Raw genomic sequence first — 20,285 nt, 5'->3', positions numbered from 1 at the left:
TTTGGGACAGAGAAACCTGACCTTTTAAAGGCAATGCATGCTTGAAACAATTAAACGCAAGAAGAAAAATAAAAATGGGGGGAAAGGCATGAATCATCTCACACCTTGTGACAGGTGTCAAACACAACCAGGAGATGTTGTACCCACAGGCAGACTGTCTGCACCAAAAGATCATAAGAGCGTTTCATTTGCATTCATTGAACCTGCAGACAAGGTGAGAGGAGGTTAATGGTCAGTGGATAATCTTAATGAGGCCATCATCCACCTACCTTTAAAACTATTAAATAAGAACATTTAAGAAAAAAAAAACCAAACAAAAAAAAACACCCTAACCCCCAGTTCTAGTTTTATTCCCTCCGCTTTTCCTTCCCTTTCCCCAACCACCCCCTTCCCACCACAGCCCCTCTTCCCTGCTCCAGGATTTTGCTGTACAAACCAGAAACAGATGTCTGCTGGGGCCGTGCTGAAAGACCCCGCTGTTCTGGATGCCAGCCACATGCTTTTCATTCAGAGATGAAGGCTCACAGCTCGCCTTCTTGTGAAGCCAAATATAAAAAAAAAAGAAGAAAAAAAGGTGGAAAAAAACAAACTCTCCAAATGCCTTCAAGTCTCTTCAAAAGCAGTATATATATGAGCACACCTTTTTGTCTCCTCTCCACCATGTATTGTTCCCTGCCTCAGCTAACAGCTTCTTTCCCATTTTTGGTGTTAGATGAGTCAAAAGCAAAAAATAAATAAATAAATAAATTGAAATGTTGCTGACAAAAATATTTCATAAAAGAAGCCTTGAAGTACTAAAAGACCCACAAGATCACATCCCATGCACGCATAACTATAAACTAAGAATGGTGATCACAGTTTTACACGTACAGCAGTGTGCTGAGAAATAGAAATACTATATCAGGTGCTGTAGTTTTCAGATTGTACAAATATCCCAGCCTCAGATGCAAATCGCACTCAGATAACTCAAACTTAGCGTGGCAACTAGGAGATATACCAAAAAAGAGCCCAGCAGTAAAAGTGTCCAAGCTAAACAACTATTTGAACAGGATCACTGAAAGGGGATTTTCTATGCAAGGAAAGTTTTATTCACAGGTTCCAAATGAATTCTAAAGAAAAACATTAGAGTACAATTAGTTTAGTGAGCTGCATGGGAACTATGCTCTTAAACTTAATTAAATATTAAAGGTTAAGTAACATGCAACTCTCTGTAAGTCAAAATAAATTAGCGTCTTTGAACTTTTGGCACATTATTAAATCCCTTCCTGAATTTTTTTGTTTGTTTTTTTTTACTTGGAGGGAGATATCATTTACCTTTCAAAGAGGAATAATGCAGGCCTTTGTTGTGGAACTTAAAATGTTGACACACTCCCACTTCGCCAGCCAACTCTTTGGGAAACTTGGGAACAAAAGGTGGTGCAGAAAGGATGAATTAACTTGTCAATATTTGGCTCCTCGAGCATGTTAGCTTTGGGTCGCTGTTTTTTTAAAGGGGAAACACTTTAAGGAACAGTCTGTTTGTTTTAGTGAAGTTCTGTAATCTCTCTTGGTGTCTTTGGTGAGTGTAAATCCAGACTAGGTTGTCCCACAGATTGAAGGTAACCTAACAGATTTTCTGAGAGGGACCAATACAAGACTTGCATCATCTTAAAACCAGTCCATTCAGAAAAACACAAACGTAGTATTTGCAAAAGCTGTTGCTTTTCTTTACCTTTGAGGCACCTTAGTTTTACTTTCTAGCATTAGCCTAAAAATGGTTCCTCTGAAAAAAATAGCCTTGCATAAAATATTTTTACCTTATATAGATGTGAAAATTGCTATACATTTTCTTATTAATACATAGGGCCTAATTGTTCCTGTCATATCTCAAAAAAGTGTCATAAAATCTAAAAAAAAATTACACTTGGATATTTCTGATGCTTGTAATGCATTAATTTCCTTTTAACTACTTCAGAATAAAAACTCAGAAGGTCAGCTTTTTAATAGCCACTAATATAGCATTGCATACCATGAATATGTACAATGTTCACCTTCCAATGCGTTGAGAATTTCTTAATTTCTATTTTCTGCGATATGACGTATGTCTACAACAGTAAAGGAATCCATTACTTACAAAGACCTTCACAAGACCTAACTTTTTTTTTAAATCCTCAACTATCCCTTTAAACCTTAACAGAATTTTTTTTTCCTTCACAAGTGAGAAGCGGTTTTGCATATTCACCAACTTTCCACGGCATTTTTATGCTTTCCATTTCATCTGTGGAGCATTGACATTACACCAGGTGTGTGAGCAGGTTAAAGTCATGTCGAACACCTGCACAGAGGTGTCAAAAGCCAAATGACTGTAGCCAGAGTGAGTCAAGTTATCCTGCGAAATCCCACAGGCTTTGTCTCCTTAAACCAAACTTTAAGAAGACAGTAGGATCACACGGAGAGGGCAGCCTTCCAGCTAAAATCTTGAATCATGGTTTGCAGTAATATCAATATTTAAACAGCTCTTTCAGTCCTTTGATCTTTTGTTATTTCTTCTTACAGCACAGAGAAGCAGTCACGATCTCCTAGATGAAAATGATTGCTTTATTTGGAAGATTTACGGACATATCGGTCGCATGGATGCTTTTTTTTTTTCTTTTTTTTTCTTCCTCTGTCACTCTGGCACTCTGTCATCCAGCCCATCCCCCAAATAAGGGTGGGAGGGGGATTGGGGGGTTTCGAGAAGTTAGCAGTGAGGGTTCGGAGCCTCTACTGTTATCAGAGCCCTTTTATAACTCCCAGTTCTCTCTTTGAAGTCAAAGCCAGACAACTCAGGAATCCTGCTCACCCCCCTATTTGACAATGAGAACTAGGGGGATGGTCAGAGCTAAACCATGTGTTTGGCCAGTCTTCTCCCACATTTATAATCATCAGTGATTTTAACTTTCGTTTTTTTTATGACAGCCATGTGCTGCAACACACAGGAGAAGAAAATATGCCTGAAAAAAAAAAAGGCAAAAGTTTAAACCGCCTGAAGCATTCCAGCTATTTACTCTTTGAGTTGGGGATGTTTTATCACGGTTTGATCTCCAGACGTTCAAGATCCTTTAATCCAATAATTATGTCCTGAAAATTCAACAAAGTAATTTGATCTAAGTAAATAATTCATTTGCAGAGTTTGGGGATAGTTGAAATAGTGCTATAATTAAGTTAAATCCTATATATGCCAAAGAAGAAGAAAAAAACCAATGTTAGGAACATTTTATGATTTTACACAAATGCAGTAGTAAGAAATAGAGCTGTCACTGCTTGTTGAAATTTAATTCCTAAGCTCTGTCTTTTTTAAAAAGCAGCTGCAGTTAACAAAAGTGTTTAGCACAGATAAGACTTTGCGTGAAGTTGTATTTTCAAGTTTAGACCTCAAGTTTCTAAAAATTACTGAGGAATAATAATTAAATTATTCAAAGAACAAGTAAAACCTATTGATATCTGGGCTTTTTCACATCCCTTCAAACTTTGATGCACCTCATTTGGATCTGAAATGATTGTGAAATGAAAGTGAAGTGACGCACGATTCAGAGATGAAATGTTAAACGTTTACCTTACAGCAGATTACAACCATAAAAAACAAACAGCCAAAGTTTCATCAGGATTGTTTGCATTAAAGCATAAGAATAACTTTCTCATGCACAGCTGGTGGAAACATCCCAAAAGTCCTCTGAAATTGCAGGTGGTTGTACAAGAACTGTGTCAGAATGCATGGCCAACTTTTTGAACATTTTTGGCAGGGAATGTAGAAAATTATGGAGATCCACATCTTAATTATCATCTTCTCAATTGTGTTGGCGTTCAACGTGACAGAATGTGCGAATTGTTAAGGGGGTGTGAATACTATTGCGAATCACAGTAGGTAAACAAACTTCAAACTTAGAATAGATGGGATAATATGATAAACACAGCACATAGTCAGGAACTACGCAGCCACTAAAACCACTAAAAGACACATGAAAAAAGTTGATAGGGATCCACTGTTTGGGGTGTGAATAAGCTCATAATTATAGGAGTTAATGACGCAAAAAGAAATTAGTCTCATGACTTTGACTGATGGGTGGGTGGGATCTGCAGACTAATAAGCGCCAAGCTTATGCCTTTCGTGGTTTTCCTCCAGGGGAGTGTAAAGTCAGACTCCTCTGAAGCGGAGCAAAGTAGTCTTATAATTTGCACAGAGTGGGCGGTTTACGGCCCTGATATAATCCATAACTCTTCCACTATAACAACTACCCATCTCACGATTCGTCAGCCCCTGGCTGTGTGGAGCTCTGCCTGGGAGCTCGAGTCGTGGTACTCGAAGTGATGTAATGTTATAACGCCACAGAGGGCTGCCCACTCGGAAGCCACTAGAATGGGAGGCACTACGGGGAAAGACACCACCCTGGGTCATGATGCCAAGAGCCACAAGAGGAAACGCAAGAGTAAACTTATATCTGTCACTCTCAGAAATGACTACATTTCCATCCAGCTTGAGCTTCTGCTGTAAGTGTGTGTGTGTGCGTGTGCGTGCGTGCGTGCGTGCGTGCGTGTGTGTGTGTGTGTGTGTGTGTGTGTGTGTGTGTGTGTGTGTGTGTGTGTGTGTGTATAAGGGTCTCAAATCATCCAGAGATTCTGGCAGAGATGGAATAACCACAGCAGTCTTGTGTCAGAGCAAACACATCACAGAGAGAACAGTTCCCATCCACTCGGGTCAAGGAGTTCTAGGACTTGGGTTAGAGGAAGAAACTGAATGCAGCAGCTTCCTGTAATGTGCTTCTTCATTACCTCTGCAAACACTCAAATCTTACACACGGATTCTCCAAAAAAAAAAAAAACGCAAAAGAAAAACTTAAGCAAACTTGATGTACAGCAGCAGAAGGATATTGGAGGTTTAGGGTAAAATGAGTGATCCGTGGTAAATCTAGCAACTATTTGAGACGTGTGGTATTAAAACGGGAAGAAGAAAATAGAAAGTGTGTACCTGCATGTTTTTCAGCTTGTGATCTGTTGCGCTGTACCTCTCACATTCCTCCATCCCTCTCCGGAGGAAGGCATTCACGACAAAACTGTCTCCTGAAACACGGAGAAACAGACGCATCACGATCAATCTGAGACTCATCATCTGATCAGCTCCGGCCAGCCTCCAGTGTGGAGAATGGTGAAAGTTTATCCTCACCTTCGGGGTTTTCTCTGCGCTTGGACGCTTTGGATCCCGAGACAAGGGTGTGAAACAAACAAAACAAAACAAAACAAACAAACACAAAAAAAAAAACAATTATTTGTTTTATTTAGGAGGTAACGTCAAAATCTGAGTTTGTTTCTGCGTAAAAACGTGTCTTACCATGTTTTGACAAAAGTTTGCCCATCGTTAATATCCTTTTTTCCCCCAGGATCAATAAAGGTACTCCGAAATCCGTCCAAGGATAAAACAGTCTACTAACTCTACATGGTCACATTGTGTCTGTTCAACGAGAAGAAAACTTCATCCGCTGAGTGAAGCGCACTTACGAAAGCATCGATCTCAAATCGGACGGTCAAAGAAACAAAAGAGAAATGAATTAACTGATCGACCAGGGAAACGGGTCGCTCTCTGTATCTGCCTTTAGACTTTCCTGCAGTCCAACTGATGCGAAACCTCCTCAACGCTGCAGAAACGAGCAACTGTCAAGTTTGGAAAGGCAAACACACTTCCTGCTCAAGTTGTTAAAAATAAGACACAGTATTAGGCAGGGAAAGTCGAGTTTAGAGGAACCTGATGTTACGTTATGATTCGTGGCTGGACCTTCAAAGAGTTTCCTCAAACTGTATATGAAATGATTGCGTTCTTGCAGATTTAGATCAAAATTGAGACGTTTTTCTTGTTACTTGTTTTTTATTTGGAATTTGTTCGTGACAAACATACATTTTAATTTTTTCCCCCAATTTTAGCTGTATCTAATCTTTATACACCTATAAAACAAACAAATAAAAAATAAATACATAAGTTGGAGGGAGAAAAGTACACTTCAAAATAAACAAACCCATCAATAATAAAAATAAATAAAGTAATTAAAAAATAAAAATAAAAAGTCACCCGTAGACATAGTGATTTATACAATTTACTCTGGGAGATGGTATGTGGCCTTAATATATGTAATAATATATGTGAATGAGGAACTGAACATCAATAATATGTCCAAGGGACCCAGAACCCTCAGATTATCAGATAGCAGATATGCTTTTATCTTTTTTCCCCCCCTTGTAGTTGTTGTTTTTGTCTTAGTGTAAACGTAATTTGCTTTGACAGCATGTCAGTCTGAAAACGCCAAACGTTTTGGATCCATGTGGCATTTTTAAGGGCCATCAATGGATTGTTTCGGTCTGTTGTCTGAAACCTCTGGTCGTAACTGCATTTATTTTGAAAGGGCAGACTCTTCTCTTCCGGTTGTTTTAATTAACTTGCCTTTGATAACTAGTTTGGCAGCTCTTGTGAAACTGATAGAAAAACCGCGTCCTCTGTTGGTGCACCTTACTACATGATGCATTCATGGCAAAAAAGTTTTGTTTCTCTTTGGATCATTTTGGATCATCCTGATTTGTGACTTATTTATTTGGATGCTTTTTTAATGATCCATGCAAATAAACCACAGTAAAAATAAACTATCCACATGCCATTTCAAACCAAATCAGTGATATTTTAACTATATATTCAGTTCTCACACAGACATCAGTGAACGACTGTAAATTATGAATGGAGTAATGATTAATAAAGGGATGGCCCAATGACCCTTCATAGTGTGTGTGCTCACGCTGATAAGCTGCTTGTGAAAAATGCCAGGACTTATCTTTGATAAATGCTCCAAAGATGCTGCAGATAAACGGTGCATTAAAAGAAACCATGAAGGACGAGTTGTACTACAGTCCTCCGAACATCAAAAGCTTGTCTGCAGTTTTATAGTTTGTTTTCTCTGGCAGGAAATTAAGACAGGGACTCTGCTCACAACGTACGCAATGTTGTGCGAATTTTAATTTGCCATGCAAAGTTGTATTTCCGTATAAATAGTGAATGCGTTTAGCGTATTAAAAATACCTTTCTATTGAACTTGGTAATATAACATTTTTAGTATAATAAATATAAACTTCACCCACCACATATTGTGAACGGATGTTAAGTTTTTACGTACAGTGCTTCGCAAAAAAAAAAAAGAAAGAAAAAAAAACATATATATATATATATAAAGAAACTGTGGTGAAAAATTAACGCAGCGTGTCAGTTTGAAACCATCCCCACAATGAAACACGGTGGAAGCAACATCCTGCTGTGGGAATCTCTTTTCAACAGTACAAGTCATACAAGCTGCAAATCCGGCTTTTATGGAAGAGTAGCAAAAAGATATGCTCTGTTTACAATTTGCCACAAACCATTAAAGGGACACAGCAAACACGGTCAGTCTGGCGAGATGAGAACAGAATTAAAACTTAAGTTTTGTAGCTATTTGCAAAATTCTGCGTTTAGGGACCATCATTTCCATGGTGAAACACAGTGGTGGCCGCATCATGCTGTGGGGATGCTTTACTTCAGCAGGGACAGTAAAGCTGTCCGGAGTTTATGTTGGGGTGGATTCATAGCGTAATAGAAGAAGAAAACCCAGTTAGAGGCTTTTAAAGATCGGATGCCGAGTTCACCTTCCAGCAGAACAACGATCCTAAAGATAGAATAGAATCGTTTCGATCACGAATATATTGACCTCGTTAAAATTCACAGTTGAGAAACTGTCGCAATTAAAAGCCGTTTTTCACAGACACCCTCTTACCAATCTAGCTTTTTTTTTTTTGTTTTTTTTTGCAAGGTACCGTCAAAAGATTTCAGTCTCTAGACGTCCCCAAAGACTTGTAGTTGCAAAAACGACTTTGTGTTCACCTACCCTATTAAATTCCCCCCCCCCCAAAAAAAAAGTTGTTTGAAGCGATGTATCAATGTTCAAGAGGTATGAGTGGCAATGGCACCGCAGATCTTTAATTGCCCGATGGTAGTAATGTAGCTACATTAAAAGCGTCCCACCCTTATGAACCTGCGTGCTGTTTGTTGATCACCGCTCCCCGTCAGTTCTCTGTCCTCACAAACACACGACGCTCAGATCACTCTACGGTTGACAGGATGAGCAGATATTTGCATAGCTCTTTCATAGCAGTCGCCTTTGATCCGACTTGCCGTGCCTAATTATCACCATTTCTTTATGCATCCCGACCCCCGAGATTCCAGCTCTTCACGAGTTACCTTCCTCTCATCACCTCTTTTTTTCCATCACCTTGTAACGTCTTGCTTAAATGGCAGACAAACACAAAGGGCAACAGAAGCCTCAGCAGAGATGAGAGACGAAAAGCACCAGGCAGAAATGTTTTGATTGGAAACAGAAGCAGAGAGAGAGAGAAAGAGAGAGAGAGGTAGAGAGAGAGAGAGAGAGAGAGAGAGAGAGAGAGAAAGAGGGAAATCTACGTTTTTTTTTGGTTTTTTTTTCGTATTTCAGAGGCAATGCTCGTTTGGATACACACACTGGTGTGTGTGATCAAAGGCTGTAAGGCAGATGAAGAATTGGAAAAACCCAGACAATTTAAGTTTTATAAGCTCCCATTATGTTTTTGGGCAGAGGATGTGGATCATTACAGCAGCAGCAAAAAAAAAAAAAAAAAAAAAAAATTAGGGCATTTTTCTGAACTTGATTTTAATCTGCGCAGTGTTCAGCTTTGAAAGCAATAATGCTCAAGTTAAAACCTCAGAGAAATGAGTGATACTTTCCATCGTTTGTGTGCGACTCTGCTCGGTTTTTCTCCCAACATACCTAGAAGTATGTGTTTAAGTTAATCCCCCACCCATCACCTATTTAAATCCCTACTGGCACATGCATGGATATTCCATTGCTCTGAGCAATGTACCTGAACAAGATTCGAAGGGGATAAACACCAGGCTGTTTGTCTTATTTGGAGTTTTCTGACATTTTAAACTGCGATAAAATCCTGCAACAATGAGGCTTTTGACTTTTGTTACTTCTCAAGCTTGACTGCCTTTAAACAGCTGCCTCTATTCTGGAGCGACTACAGTCAAAAAGAAAAAAAAAAAAAAAAAGGCCTCCAGACAGAGCAATTATGGTTTTATTTACCCATGGCCCTTCCAACAGCTCTGCTTTACTCTGTGTGCCCTCATTCTCCACTTTGTGTTGATCAAACTTCCTCAGTTTCATTTAAATCACATTAGAAAAAAAATCTCTTTGAAAAACTAAATTGGAAGGCCCCAAACAATTACATGTATCAAGTTAAATATGTCTAATAAAATAAGTTCTTTGAATGTGGGGGGGAAATCCATTTCTGAATAGTGTTGATTAGAATAGAAATCTTTGCCTTTGATGACGGGGCTTTTGACAGTAAAATCTAATGCAGCAATAAAACACTTTACAACCACAGTAAAAAAAAAACACCTGAGAAAAGTCATTCAGCAAGATGGCAGCGATAAGGCCGAGACTACAGGGTGTGACTGAAGACGCATTCAGCGTTTGTTTTCCTTTTTCATTATGGACAACCAACAGGATCCCGCTTTGAAGTGGAATGAATGAGTGTTGCCAACAACAAAACAATAGGCACATTGTCGCCAAACCTGCAAGTGACATGCAAGAGAGCAGAGCATTTCCCTAATGCAAATCCGGCTCGTCTGAACAACGCGGCCTGTGATATCCTCATGTAAACTGTCACAGCAAACAATTTTTTCAAACACTTTTCCAGTTGCAGTGTTACGAACTCGTGCTACGGCATCCAAATCATGACTTGCTCAAAAATAGCCAGTGGTGGAGAAAGTACACAAAAAATGTACTTAAGTAAAAGTACAAATACACAGACAAAAATGTACTCAAGTAAAAGTAAAACTACCACATTAACATCTGTACTTAAGTAAAAGTAAAAAAGTACTGGCTTTTAAAAACACTTAAGTGTTAAAAGTAAAAGTACTTGCTGAATGGATTACCTAATCGCTAATATCATTAAGTGTACCGATTGTATTTAATTTTAATACATTAGAAATGTGCCATTTAATGAACAATGTCACAGATAAAGCATGTTTTTTTTATGTTTACTCTGTAACATAGTTTAGACTTAGATATGTGATTCTATGCATCATAATTTCAGGGATGGAAACATCTCGTCTCCTGTCCTAACATAGCATGAACTTCACTTTTTTTTTTGCCACTGGTGGCATTTATTTTGAAAGAAATCCAACAGAAAGGGGATGGAAAGAAGGTGGGTGGGGGTGGACATGGAACTAAGGAGCCACATAGCAGAATTGTAGTCAAGACGACCTACCCAAGAAGACCAAGTCAAGACCAGCACAAAATAAATGTACTTTTACCTATCAAAATTGGTTCTCAAATTGATCTGAAAGATCCACATTCCCATAAAACACCTAGATATTAAATACTTAGAGCTAAAATAAATTTAATCGGTAAAGATCCATCCAGAAGAATCGGATCGTTCCTGAATGTCATATCAATGCAGACTTTGGTACCAGCGTTGTCCCATATATGCGACACCTCAGTCAACACCTCCACACAATAATTCAGCGCATGAGTGATACCTTTTTCTCATTGCAGATGCAACATCAGTCAGTACAGCTAGCTTTGCTAGCATCACGTCCACGGAGCTTACCTTTCTTTAAGCTTTCCTTCCAAGTGACCAAGGGCGTAGGAACAAGTTTATCATTGGGGGGGGACACATATCGGAAACTTGAAAGATCCGTAAATAGCTTGAGCAAAAATGTCATCAATGTGTTACTCTAATCTGACCCCTTGTAACCTGTAATCTAACTATTTACAATCCAATAATCAGATTTAAATTACGTATCCAAGTTAAGTATTTGTGATTATTTTTAGAAAACACATATTGTTGCTTTCTTCTTTTTCCTTGGGGAGATACGTTTCATATGTAACACCAGCGACACAAACGTAAACGATGGAGGGAAAAGAGATGCGCGTTTTCTAGCTGATGGATGAATTTTTCATTGAGTGATCAAATTACTCTTTCAAAGTAACTATGCCATCCATGGCAATAAACTAACTACACTATAAATCATATATATTTATGATTTATTTATCACAATAACAAATTTTGATTTTTGATAAACAATATTATTGTTGTTTTTAGACCATTTTTAAGTAATAAATGTTAATGGGAAAATTATAATGCAAGAACACAATCTGAAAGATCAGTAAACTTAAAATTATAATGAACATTTAACACTGCAACTGGAAGGCATCTGAAATATCCAAAATAAATAAACAAAATGACAAAAATAAAATGAATTTTGAAGTCTTTGTAAATAAAATTTTCCTTCAAAAAAAGGTTTAGCTGAGACCAAAGCACCAACCTGAAAGCTTTTATCATAGTTTTTTGTAGAAAGAAAGAGAAATAAAAAGAGAAGTGATAAATCATGCCAATGGAAATTATTGAATTTGTTTTCATTTATCATGAGCACGTAGCTCGGTTCATTGTGCGCGTTGAAGTGGACACGCAGCGGCACGAGCTGACGCCGCCGCATGCGCAGCGTGTCGTAGCGCCTCGTGCATCTCTGGATCTTTGCAACTCGGTGCGGATCACGCGCGCCGCTCTCCCAGGCGGCTCCAATGTAAACCTTAACTTTAAACCTTGGGGCTGGTACAGTTTATAATCAGTTAACTCACACATTGTGATTAACATTAGAGTTGCTACCTGTAACTATCCTGGCTCCCTGGCTGGGCTGGCAGTTTTGGCGGGTCTGAATCGCTGCCAACAAAAAACTCCGCTTCATCTCCAAGACGACGAGCAAAATGTGTCCAGTTTTTGGCTTTTCCTTGCTCTCTGTAAAATAAGTGGTAGCCTATTTCAAAAGAGCGGGAGAAAACATATTTTTTTATCAATAAGAATTTTTTTGTTGCTACGTTGTTAATCTGTTGCTTAGAGATGATCGCGTTTTCTGGTAACCAAGTTACACAAAGTTCCATAAAGTAAACGTCTGAGAGAGCAAAAGAAATCCTATGTTTTTTGAACAATAACAATTTTTTTGTCGCTAATCTGTTGCTTACAGATCAGCGTGTTTACTGGTAACCAAGAGCCACGAAGTGAACTTCAGATATTTACTTTAGCGTAATTTGCCAACGGTAAATGTCTTGTATCTAATCAGGTAAGCGTTATTTCAAAAGAGCTTTTGTTTTATAAACTACTTGTTATTAATTTGATTTTAAGAGATAAGCGGGGGTTTTTCTGGTAACGAACTGCCACGAAGTATAAATCGAGATTTTTACTTTTGTGTTGAATGTGTGTTTAATAGAGCCTATTTGCCATTAATGACAAAAAAAATTACTTTTCTGCAAAATTGACCAACTGCACAATTCTTGTTAGTGTAAAATAAGTGGTATTTCAAAAGAGCGGGAGAAACATTATTTTTTTTATCAATAAGAATTTTTTGTTGCTACGCTGTTAATCTGTTGCTTAGAGATGATCGCGTTTTCTGGTAACCAAGTTCCACAAAGTTCCATAAAGTAAACGTCTGAGAGAGAGCAGAAGAAATCCTATGTTTTTTGAACAATAACAATTTTTGCTGCTAATCTGTTGCTAAGAGATGAGTGTGTTTACTGGTAACCAAGTGCCACGAAGTGAACAAAAAGCAGAGCACAAACATTTCTAATGTAACTATTGCCCACATTAAAAGTAGGCTTTTTCCTAAAATAAGCTTTTTAGCTATTTTGTTTATTTATTAACCATGTTTAGCACACTGAATGGAGGAAGTCAATGAAAGACAACATGCTAGTTATAGCCCACATGCCACTGGCTGCATTTAGGCTAATATTACCATTATTCGATCTTGATATTGCCTAATGTTTTGTAATACCAAGTATAGTCTACAGAACAAAGACAGAAATATTTACAAAAAGAGATGTTTAATTAAGCAGAATCATTGCAAAGGCAGAAATGAGAAAAAAAACACAATTTATCTTAAACTCCTAGAACTGGCTTTAATTCTTGAGTTAAAGGAATTCTATTAAAAAACAGAATCACCTGCTTTACAAGCAGACTTAAAATGTTCCTTTCTGTGAGCACCCTATGTATCATCTGATATTGTTCGGACAGGTTCAGATCTGATATCACTTGCCTTGTTAAATTTTCTGTTCCTAAGTTCTCTGACAAGGCCCAGAAATTTGATAACGAGTCAGATTTCTAAGTTTTAAAATGTTATCAGAAAGGTAGAAAGTTTGCAAATTATTTTCCTTACACTTTACAGTTATGCAGCACTTTGTGTTGATCTGTAGTAATCATCTTTGTTGTAAAATATCTTGGAATTTGTAGCTGCAGCATTGCAAATGCTAGAAATAGTTATGGGATGTGAGCACTTCTGCACATCATGGTGCTTGTTAGAGAGCCCTAAATATTGTATGTTTATGTCATTTCCCTCAGTTACTCAACATATACTGTTACAGAAACTCACAGTTTCAGTGTTGGGGTCACATTGTATTTGGGAAACGTTTGATAGTTGTGCACATAAGAAAAAACTAATGTAGTTTACTGCAAGGTGAAACGCTAGTTAAAATCAAACCTACTTAGAGATACTCAGACAATGTGTATATATATTTATTCATATTTATATAAATTCCCTTCTCACCCTTCCGCAGGTGGACTCTTTCATCCACTGAGCGCGGGTCCTCTACCAGAGGCCTGGGAGCTTGAGGGTTCTGCACAGTATCTTGGCTGTGCCTAGAACCTGACATTTCTGGACTGAGATGGTTGATGCTGTTCCTGGGATCTGTTTTAGCCACTGTTCCAGTTTGGGGATGACTGCCCCGAGGGCCCCAATGACCACAGGCTAGACTACCACAAGTCCCTGCGCTCCTCGGCCCTGTAGGACGCCACCTGATGGTGTAGACCCGCCGATTTCTGCCAGGATCAGTTTGGTAAATGCCAGGTCGCTGACAAATAAAACTTTCGTCATTAGGGATTTCTTTTCCTCTTATTGATTGGATGTTTTATTAACAGAATCATGGACAAGTGGTTTGGTGACTCCAGCATTTTTAATGAACTTGTACCGCGGTACTGCGGCTATTTTAATGCTCCAAGGATGTCAGGGTCCGGTGGAGGTATAGTGACTGTTTTTAAAAGCAGTTTTACTTGTAAACAGTTGCCTCTGGCCTCGTTTAGTAGCTTTGAGATCAGCCTATTTGAACTCGGCAGCTCTCACACTGTGCTGTGTGCAGCGGTCTATCGGCCACCGAAGTACAACAAAAACTTTATAAATGACTTTTCTGATTTCCTGGCTGATATTATGCCAAGGTATGACCGAGTTCTTATTGTTGGTGATTTTAATATTCTTGTCTGTCGTCCTACTTCACCTATGGCTCAGTCATTTCTTAATGTTACCGATTCTTTTAATTTTGTGCAGTCTGACTGGTGCTATCCATGAGCATGGTCACAGTCTTGATCTGGTTTTATCTTATGGTCTACCAGTTTGTAATTTAGTGATTGGTGACTCATTATTTTCAGACCATATGCCCGTTTTATTTGAGATAACGCTGTCCTGTGCTAAAGCTAAAGCATGCACTGCAGCTCGGTTCTATCGTGTTCTTAACCCTTCTACTGCTGGTCAGTTTTCTTCTGTTTTTAATCAATTTATTGGTGTATAAAGTGCTTCATAAATAAAGTTGGTATGGGATGGTATTGTACTGTGGTCTTCACCTTCCAGGCCTTTTCCAGTTCCTCTCTGAGGCCCTGGTATTTCTGCAGTTTCTCGTGCTCCTTTTTCCTGATGTTGTAGTCACTTGGTATTGCTACATCCACCACAACGGCTTTCTTCTGTTGTTTATCTACCACCACAATGTCCGGTTGGTTCGTCATTACCATTTTGTCTGTCTGGATCTGAAAGTCCCACAGGATCTTAGCTCAGTTATTCTCCACCACCTTTGGGGGTGTTCCCCACTCTGATCTTCCAGTCCATATTCTGCAGATGTTCCTGTACACTATGCCTGCCACTTGGTTATGTCATTCCATGTATGCTTTCCCTGCCAGCATCTTGCACCCTGCTGTTATGTGCTGGACTGTCTCAGGGGAATCCTTGCACAACCTACACCTTGGGTCTTGTCTGGTGTGGTAGATCTGAGCCTCTATTGCTCTGGTGTTTAGGGCCTGTTCCTGTGCAGCCAGGATGAGTGCCTCTGTGCTGTCCTTGAGTCCTGCTTTTTCCAGCCATTGGTAGGATTTCCTGATATCAGCCACTTCAGTTATTTGTCGGTGGTACATCCCATGTAGGGGCTTGTCCTCCCATCGTGGTACCTCTAGCACCTCATCCTCTGTTCCCCATTGTCTGAGACATTTATTGAGCACATTGCCTGTTGAGATCTTGTCCTTGGTGTATTTATGAATCTTGGATGTTTCATCCTGGACAGTGGCTCTCATACTCACTAGTCCTCTGCCTCTTTCCTTGTGGCTAGTCTCAGGGTGCTGGATTTGGGGTGGGACCCTCCATGCATGGTTAGTAGGTTCTGAATCTTAACATCTGTGGTGTTCATCTCCTAGTTTGGCCAGCTAATTAGTTATTTATGTATTTATTTTTATTTATAACAGACAGAAAAGACAATCAAGAAAGAAAAAAATAAAATAGAATGAAACAGACTAGAGAAATAAGAGGTAAAACAAATTATGCCCAAGTGACATGCAAATTTTATATTTTCTGTTTGAAAAGGAGCAGAAGATGTAATATCTTATAATGTCCTGCCCCTTTCATACTTATCAATTTATAATCAATTAACTGTCAAAACATCAAAAAGAGACAACTTGTTTCCATTTTACATGACATTTAAAGATGTCTCATTATTTAAAAAGTATTTATATCATCAATAGTATTTACAGACTTTAAAACAGTCATCTTATAGAACATTTTGCAATAAGCTCCTTTTTAATCAGTTTTTTAAGCTGGTTTATATTTCTACTTTTTTGAACTCATCATTCAATCCATTCTATACATCTACTCCACGCACCTATAAACAAAAACTTTGCATGGTTGTTCTAATACATTGTTTTTTAAAATGTCCATCACCTCTTAAATTATAACTTCCCTCTCTGTCACAAAACATTTTCTGTATATTGGGTGGAAGTTGCTGATTTCTGACCTTAAACATGAATTGTACAGTTTTAATATTTCAGTATTCTGGGACCTTGTTGCTCTGCTTGGGTTCCCCAAGGTTCAGTTTTGGGCCCACTCCTCTTTTTACTGTACATACACCCAATAGGTTTTATTTTAAATCGCCACAGTAAAGGATTCCAAAAAGGTTTGGTTGACTCAATTTTGAAAACTCAAGGAATCACCTGCCTTATTTACCTTCCTTGTTCCTCGTTTAGTCAGAATGCTGGATTTGGGGTGTAGCCCTCCATGCATTTTTAGTAGTTTCAGAGTCTTAACATCCGTGGTGTTTATCTCCTCCTTTGGCCAACTAGCTATTCCTGCAGGATCTCTGATTACTGGTAAGGCGTAGTTGTTTATTGCACTGATCTTGTTCTTGCCATTGAGCTGGCTTCTCAGGACTTGCCTTATTTGTTGGAGGTATTTGGCTGTGACTCCTTTCCTTGTGACCTCATCGAGGTTGCCATTTGCTTGTGGTATTCCCAGGTACTTGTAACTGTCCTCAATGTCTGCTATTGTTCCTTCTGGGAGTGAGACCCCTTCTGTGTGGACGACCTTCCCTCCATCTGACCACACTTCTCTAGTCTGAATAACATCCCAATGTCAGTGCTGTAGATCCTGGTGGTGTGTATTAGTGAGTTGATGTCTCGCTCGCTCTTGGCGTACACCTTAATGTCATCCATGTAGAGGAGGGTTAGGGTAACATTAATGGTGGCCCCATTCTTGAGTCGGTATCCGTAGCCAGTCTTGTTGGTGATTTGGCTGAGGGGGTTCAGATGCAGAACAGCAGTGGACACTTGTGCAAGTGGTTTGCAGTTTGCATTATATATAAATAAAAAAATAAAATAAAAAAACAAAACTGCAACTGCAAACTAATTGTGCAAGTGGTTTGCAGTATATATTTAAAAAAATAAAATAAAATAATAAATAAATAAAAAACTGCCCTGAGACAGACTGGCGACCTGTCCAGGGTGTACCCCGCCTCTCGCCAGGAACGTTAGCTGGAGATAGGCACCAGCAACCCTCCTAACCCCACTAAGGGACAAGGGTGTAAATAAAATGGATGGATGGATGGAATAAATAAAAAACTGCCCTGCGACAGACTGGTGACCTGTCCAGGGTGTATCCCGCCTCTCGCCCAGAACGTTAGCTGGAGATAGGCACCAGCACCCCTTCCCAACCCCACTAAGGGACAAGGGTGTAAGAAAATGGATGGATGGACAAAAAGCTGCAACTGCAAACCAATTGTGCAGTTTGCAGTATATATATTAAAAAATAAATAAATAAAAATAAAAAACCCTGCAACTGCAAACCACTTGCACAAGTGTTAATCAAATGGGGCAGAAATCAAAAACTCTGGAAAGAATCATAATTCTTTCCAGGAAACTCTCTGCCCCCACTGCTGTGGACCTGTGGGCAAAGGCCGGCTCCTTGCAATTCCCATACTTGCCAGTAAGGGAGGTCCTCGACACGCAGCTAGTGCTGCACGGGGTGAGCCACCGGAAAACATAAAAAAGGGCCTCATGGAGATGTGGCTCACCCTAGCCACCATATGGACCTCCAGAAACCTGCTGGTAAGCAGGCGCAGGCAGATGCCCACCCACGTTTCTGTGATCCGAATGGTGGCAAAAAAAAAAAGAACATACAGAGCTACAGGTGGCGCGCCTGTAGCTCAAGGACACAGGCACAAAGAAGAATCGCCTGCGCCTCTTTGGACGAAGGAGCAGGCGCTCCACAGACAGAGGTCCCAGCAGCGGCGGCCTGGCTCTCCAGGTGAGGCAGGTGGGAAGGAGCAATGAGGGAGGAAAGCCCCTCTGAGCACCATCGCTGTTTGGAAGAACGGGATGGCTCCAAACTTCAACCAGACTGGCCACGGATACCGACTCAAGAATGCAGCCACCAAAAGTCTCTTCCTCTACATGGATGGCATCAAGCTGTACGCCAAGAGCAAGTGAGACATCGACTCACTGATCCGCACCACCAGGACCTACAGCACTGACATTGGGATGTCATTCGGACTAGAGAAGTGTGGCGGATGATTACAAAGAGAGGGAAGGTCATCCACACAGAAGGGGTCTCACTCCCAGAAGGAACAATAGCAGACATTGAGGACAGTTACAAGTACCTGGGAATACCACAAGCAAATGGCAACCTCGATGAGGTCACAAGGAAAGGAGCCACAGCCAAATATGAGGGGGTACCCAAGTTTCCAGAATTACGCTGCTGCACGCGCAGTTTTCGTAGTACACGATTCTGCCTCTAGGTTAGCGGTTCTCAACGTGGGCGGTACCGCCCCCCAGGGGGCGTTCAGAGGACGGCAGGGGGCGCTGGCGGACATTTTTTCAAAAGGGGGGCGCTGGGATGCCTTTGGGGGGCGTTTAGTCGAAGGTAAACTTTACACCTTAAATGCACAACAATGCCAGTTTAGACTTTGAGCAACTTGGTAAAACTGTATTGTGCAACATTAAACCATGCTTGGCTGCAGCTGTTTCGATGGCAGCTCTTCTTCTATTCAGTGTTTGTAGCTTCTGTTAGCTTCTTGGCGCAGCTCCGTTCTTCTTCTACGTGTAGCTAAAATCACGATACCCTCACTTTGTATCCCTCTGAAAAATGAACCCATTTAAATAAAGAAATCAAGAAATCCCTCCATGGGTGATACCACGATAGAGGGCGTTCATTTTATAGCGTTAACACCGGTGCTGTAAGTGGTCCGGTATGAAACTGGTGTGATAGAACAACACAGCACTTTTAAATTTCAATAATCAGAATGCAGTATAGCCTATATGTGCTGCATCGCTTTTCCCCATCGATACGCTTCCCGACCGCCGAGCACCTTAGGGGCTTAAAAAAAAGACGCGCACATTGCGCAAAACTCTGAAACAGGAGAAGCGGGACATAAAACGGAGCAACGAACTAGATGTGAATTATGGCATAAAAACAGAGAATCCGACACTGAACATTGAAAAAAATCAACACATGATGTGAAACACGATTAGACAGCGCAGCAGGTGATGAGTGAAAATTACTGACGGTGAGCGTCAATAAATGATAAAATAAATCTAGCAACAGGAAATAAACTAAAGTGGATATAGCAATAAACCAAGAGAGGACAATATTAATCAAAGGAAACCAAATGGAAATGAATGAAGAACAAAATGCAAGAATAAACTAAGAAACTAAAGTAAATACAGAGGAATAAACTGGTATGGCAAGACCTTTCGAGCAATAATTAATACAGAGGACTGTATGGCAAGAATAAACAGACACCATTTCCAGATAAAGGTAAAATATTGTTGAAATGTCATGGGTTTGTTGAGACCACATCTAGTACTGAGAATAAATATATCTTACAGACCATAACAGTAAAGAACTGATCACTTATTTATGTTTTTAATTAGCTTTGATATATTTATTTCTTCAATATTAATTTTCATGTCAGTGTTAATGTCATGAGGTTGAGACTCTATGACACGTTCAATTTGACTCATTAGGATTTGATTAAGAACCAGATTTGTTCTTTGTAATTTCTGTCCAGTAAAACTATTAATCTATAAATCAATAGTCAGGTCTATATAAAGATATAATCCATGTTTCTATCTCATATTTGTATGGCATTAAAATGACCTGGAACTTTTGTTTCTCCACTGAAAGCTCTGGTTTGCGCAATAAATGCCAAGTGGGTGAAATTTTATGGATGATACTCTGATGTCCCATTCTCCTGAAGGCAGCACAGAGCTGCACCACCAGAACCTGACAAACACTGAAGAGAAGAAGAGTTATGATTAATGTAGTTACAGTTCTATCCATGTTTTAATGTTGCAGAGCTCAGTCGTTTTGCAAATAGTTCAAAGTTTAAACTGGCATGTTGTACATCTTTTATCTGCTCATTTTGTGGAAGATTTAACAAGTAGAAAATGGCACAAAATAAGAATTTTTTTTCCCACTCTGATTGGCTGCTGTTAGGCCTACAAATTTTAACTTGAATGTTCATTGCATTTTTCATAGACGCCTGTGAAAATAATTTCTATTCCCATGACTTTTTTTGTTCTCTGGGAAATTATTTTTGATGATAAATACAGAAACAAGCATAAAAATCAAAACATCTACAATAGTGATAGTA

General features: G+C 39.5%; 1 protein-coding gene across 2 annotated transcripts in view; it reads right to left on the bottom strand.

The window, feature by feature from the left end:
- nkd2b (NKD inhibitor of WNT signaling pathway 2b) overlaps window positions 1–5,660 on the bottom strand; it is a 32,856-nt gene extending 27,196 nt beyond the window's left edge. The window contains exons 1-3 of one of the 2 annotated variants that reach the window (XM_008432547.3): window positions 5,345–5,660; window positions 5,180–5,206; window positions 4,985–5,076 (exon numbers count right to left, since the gene is read on the bottom strand). In XM_008432547.3, the coding sequence (XP_008430769.1) occupies window positions 4,985–5,076; window positions 5,180–5,206; window positions 5,345–5,369 (144 nt within the window). In that variant the 5' untranslated portion in view covers window positions 5,370–5,660. The remainder of the gene's footprint in view (window positions 1–4,984; window positions 5,077–5,179; window positions 5,207–5,344) is intronic. The other variant, XM_008432546.3, reaches the window with a different exon arrangement.
- Between the last annotated feature and the right edge of the window lie 14,625 nt (window positions 5,661–20,285).

Source organism: Poecilia reticulata, chromosome 16 (genome assembly GCF_904066995.2).
Source record: "Poecilia reticulata chromosome 16, P_reticulata-male-v2, whole genome shotgun sequence".
Lineage (NCBI taxonomy): Eukaryota > Metazoa > Chordata > Actinopteri > Cyprinodontiformes > Poeciliidae > Poecilia > Poecilia reticulata.
The sequence above is the reverse complement of the archived record's forward strand: the minus strand, read 5'-3'. Positions and strand labels throughout refer to the sequence as shown.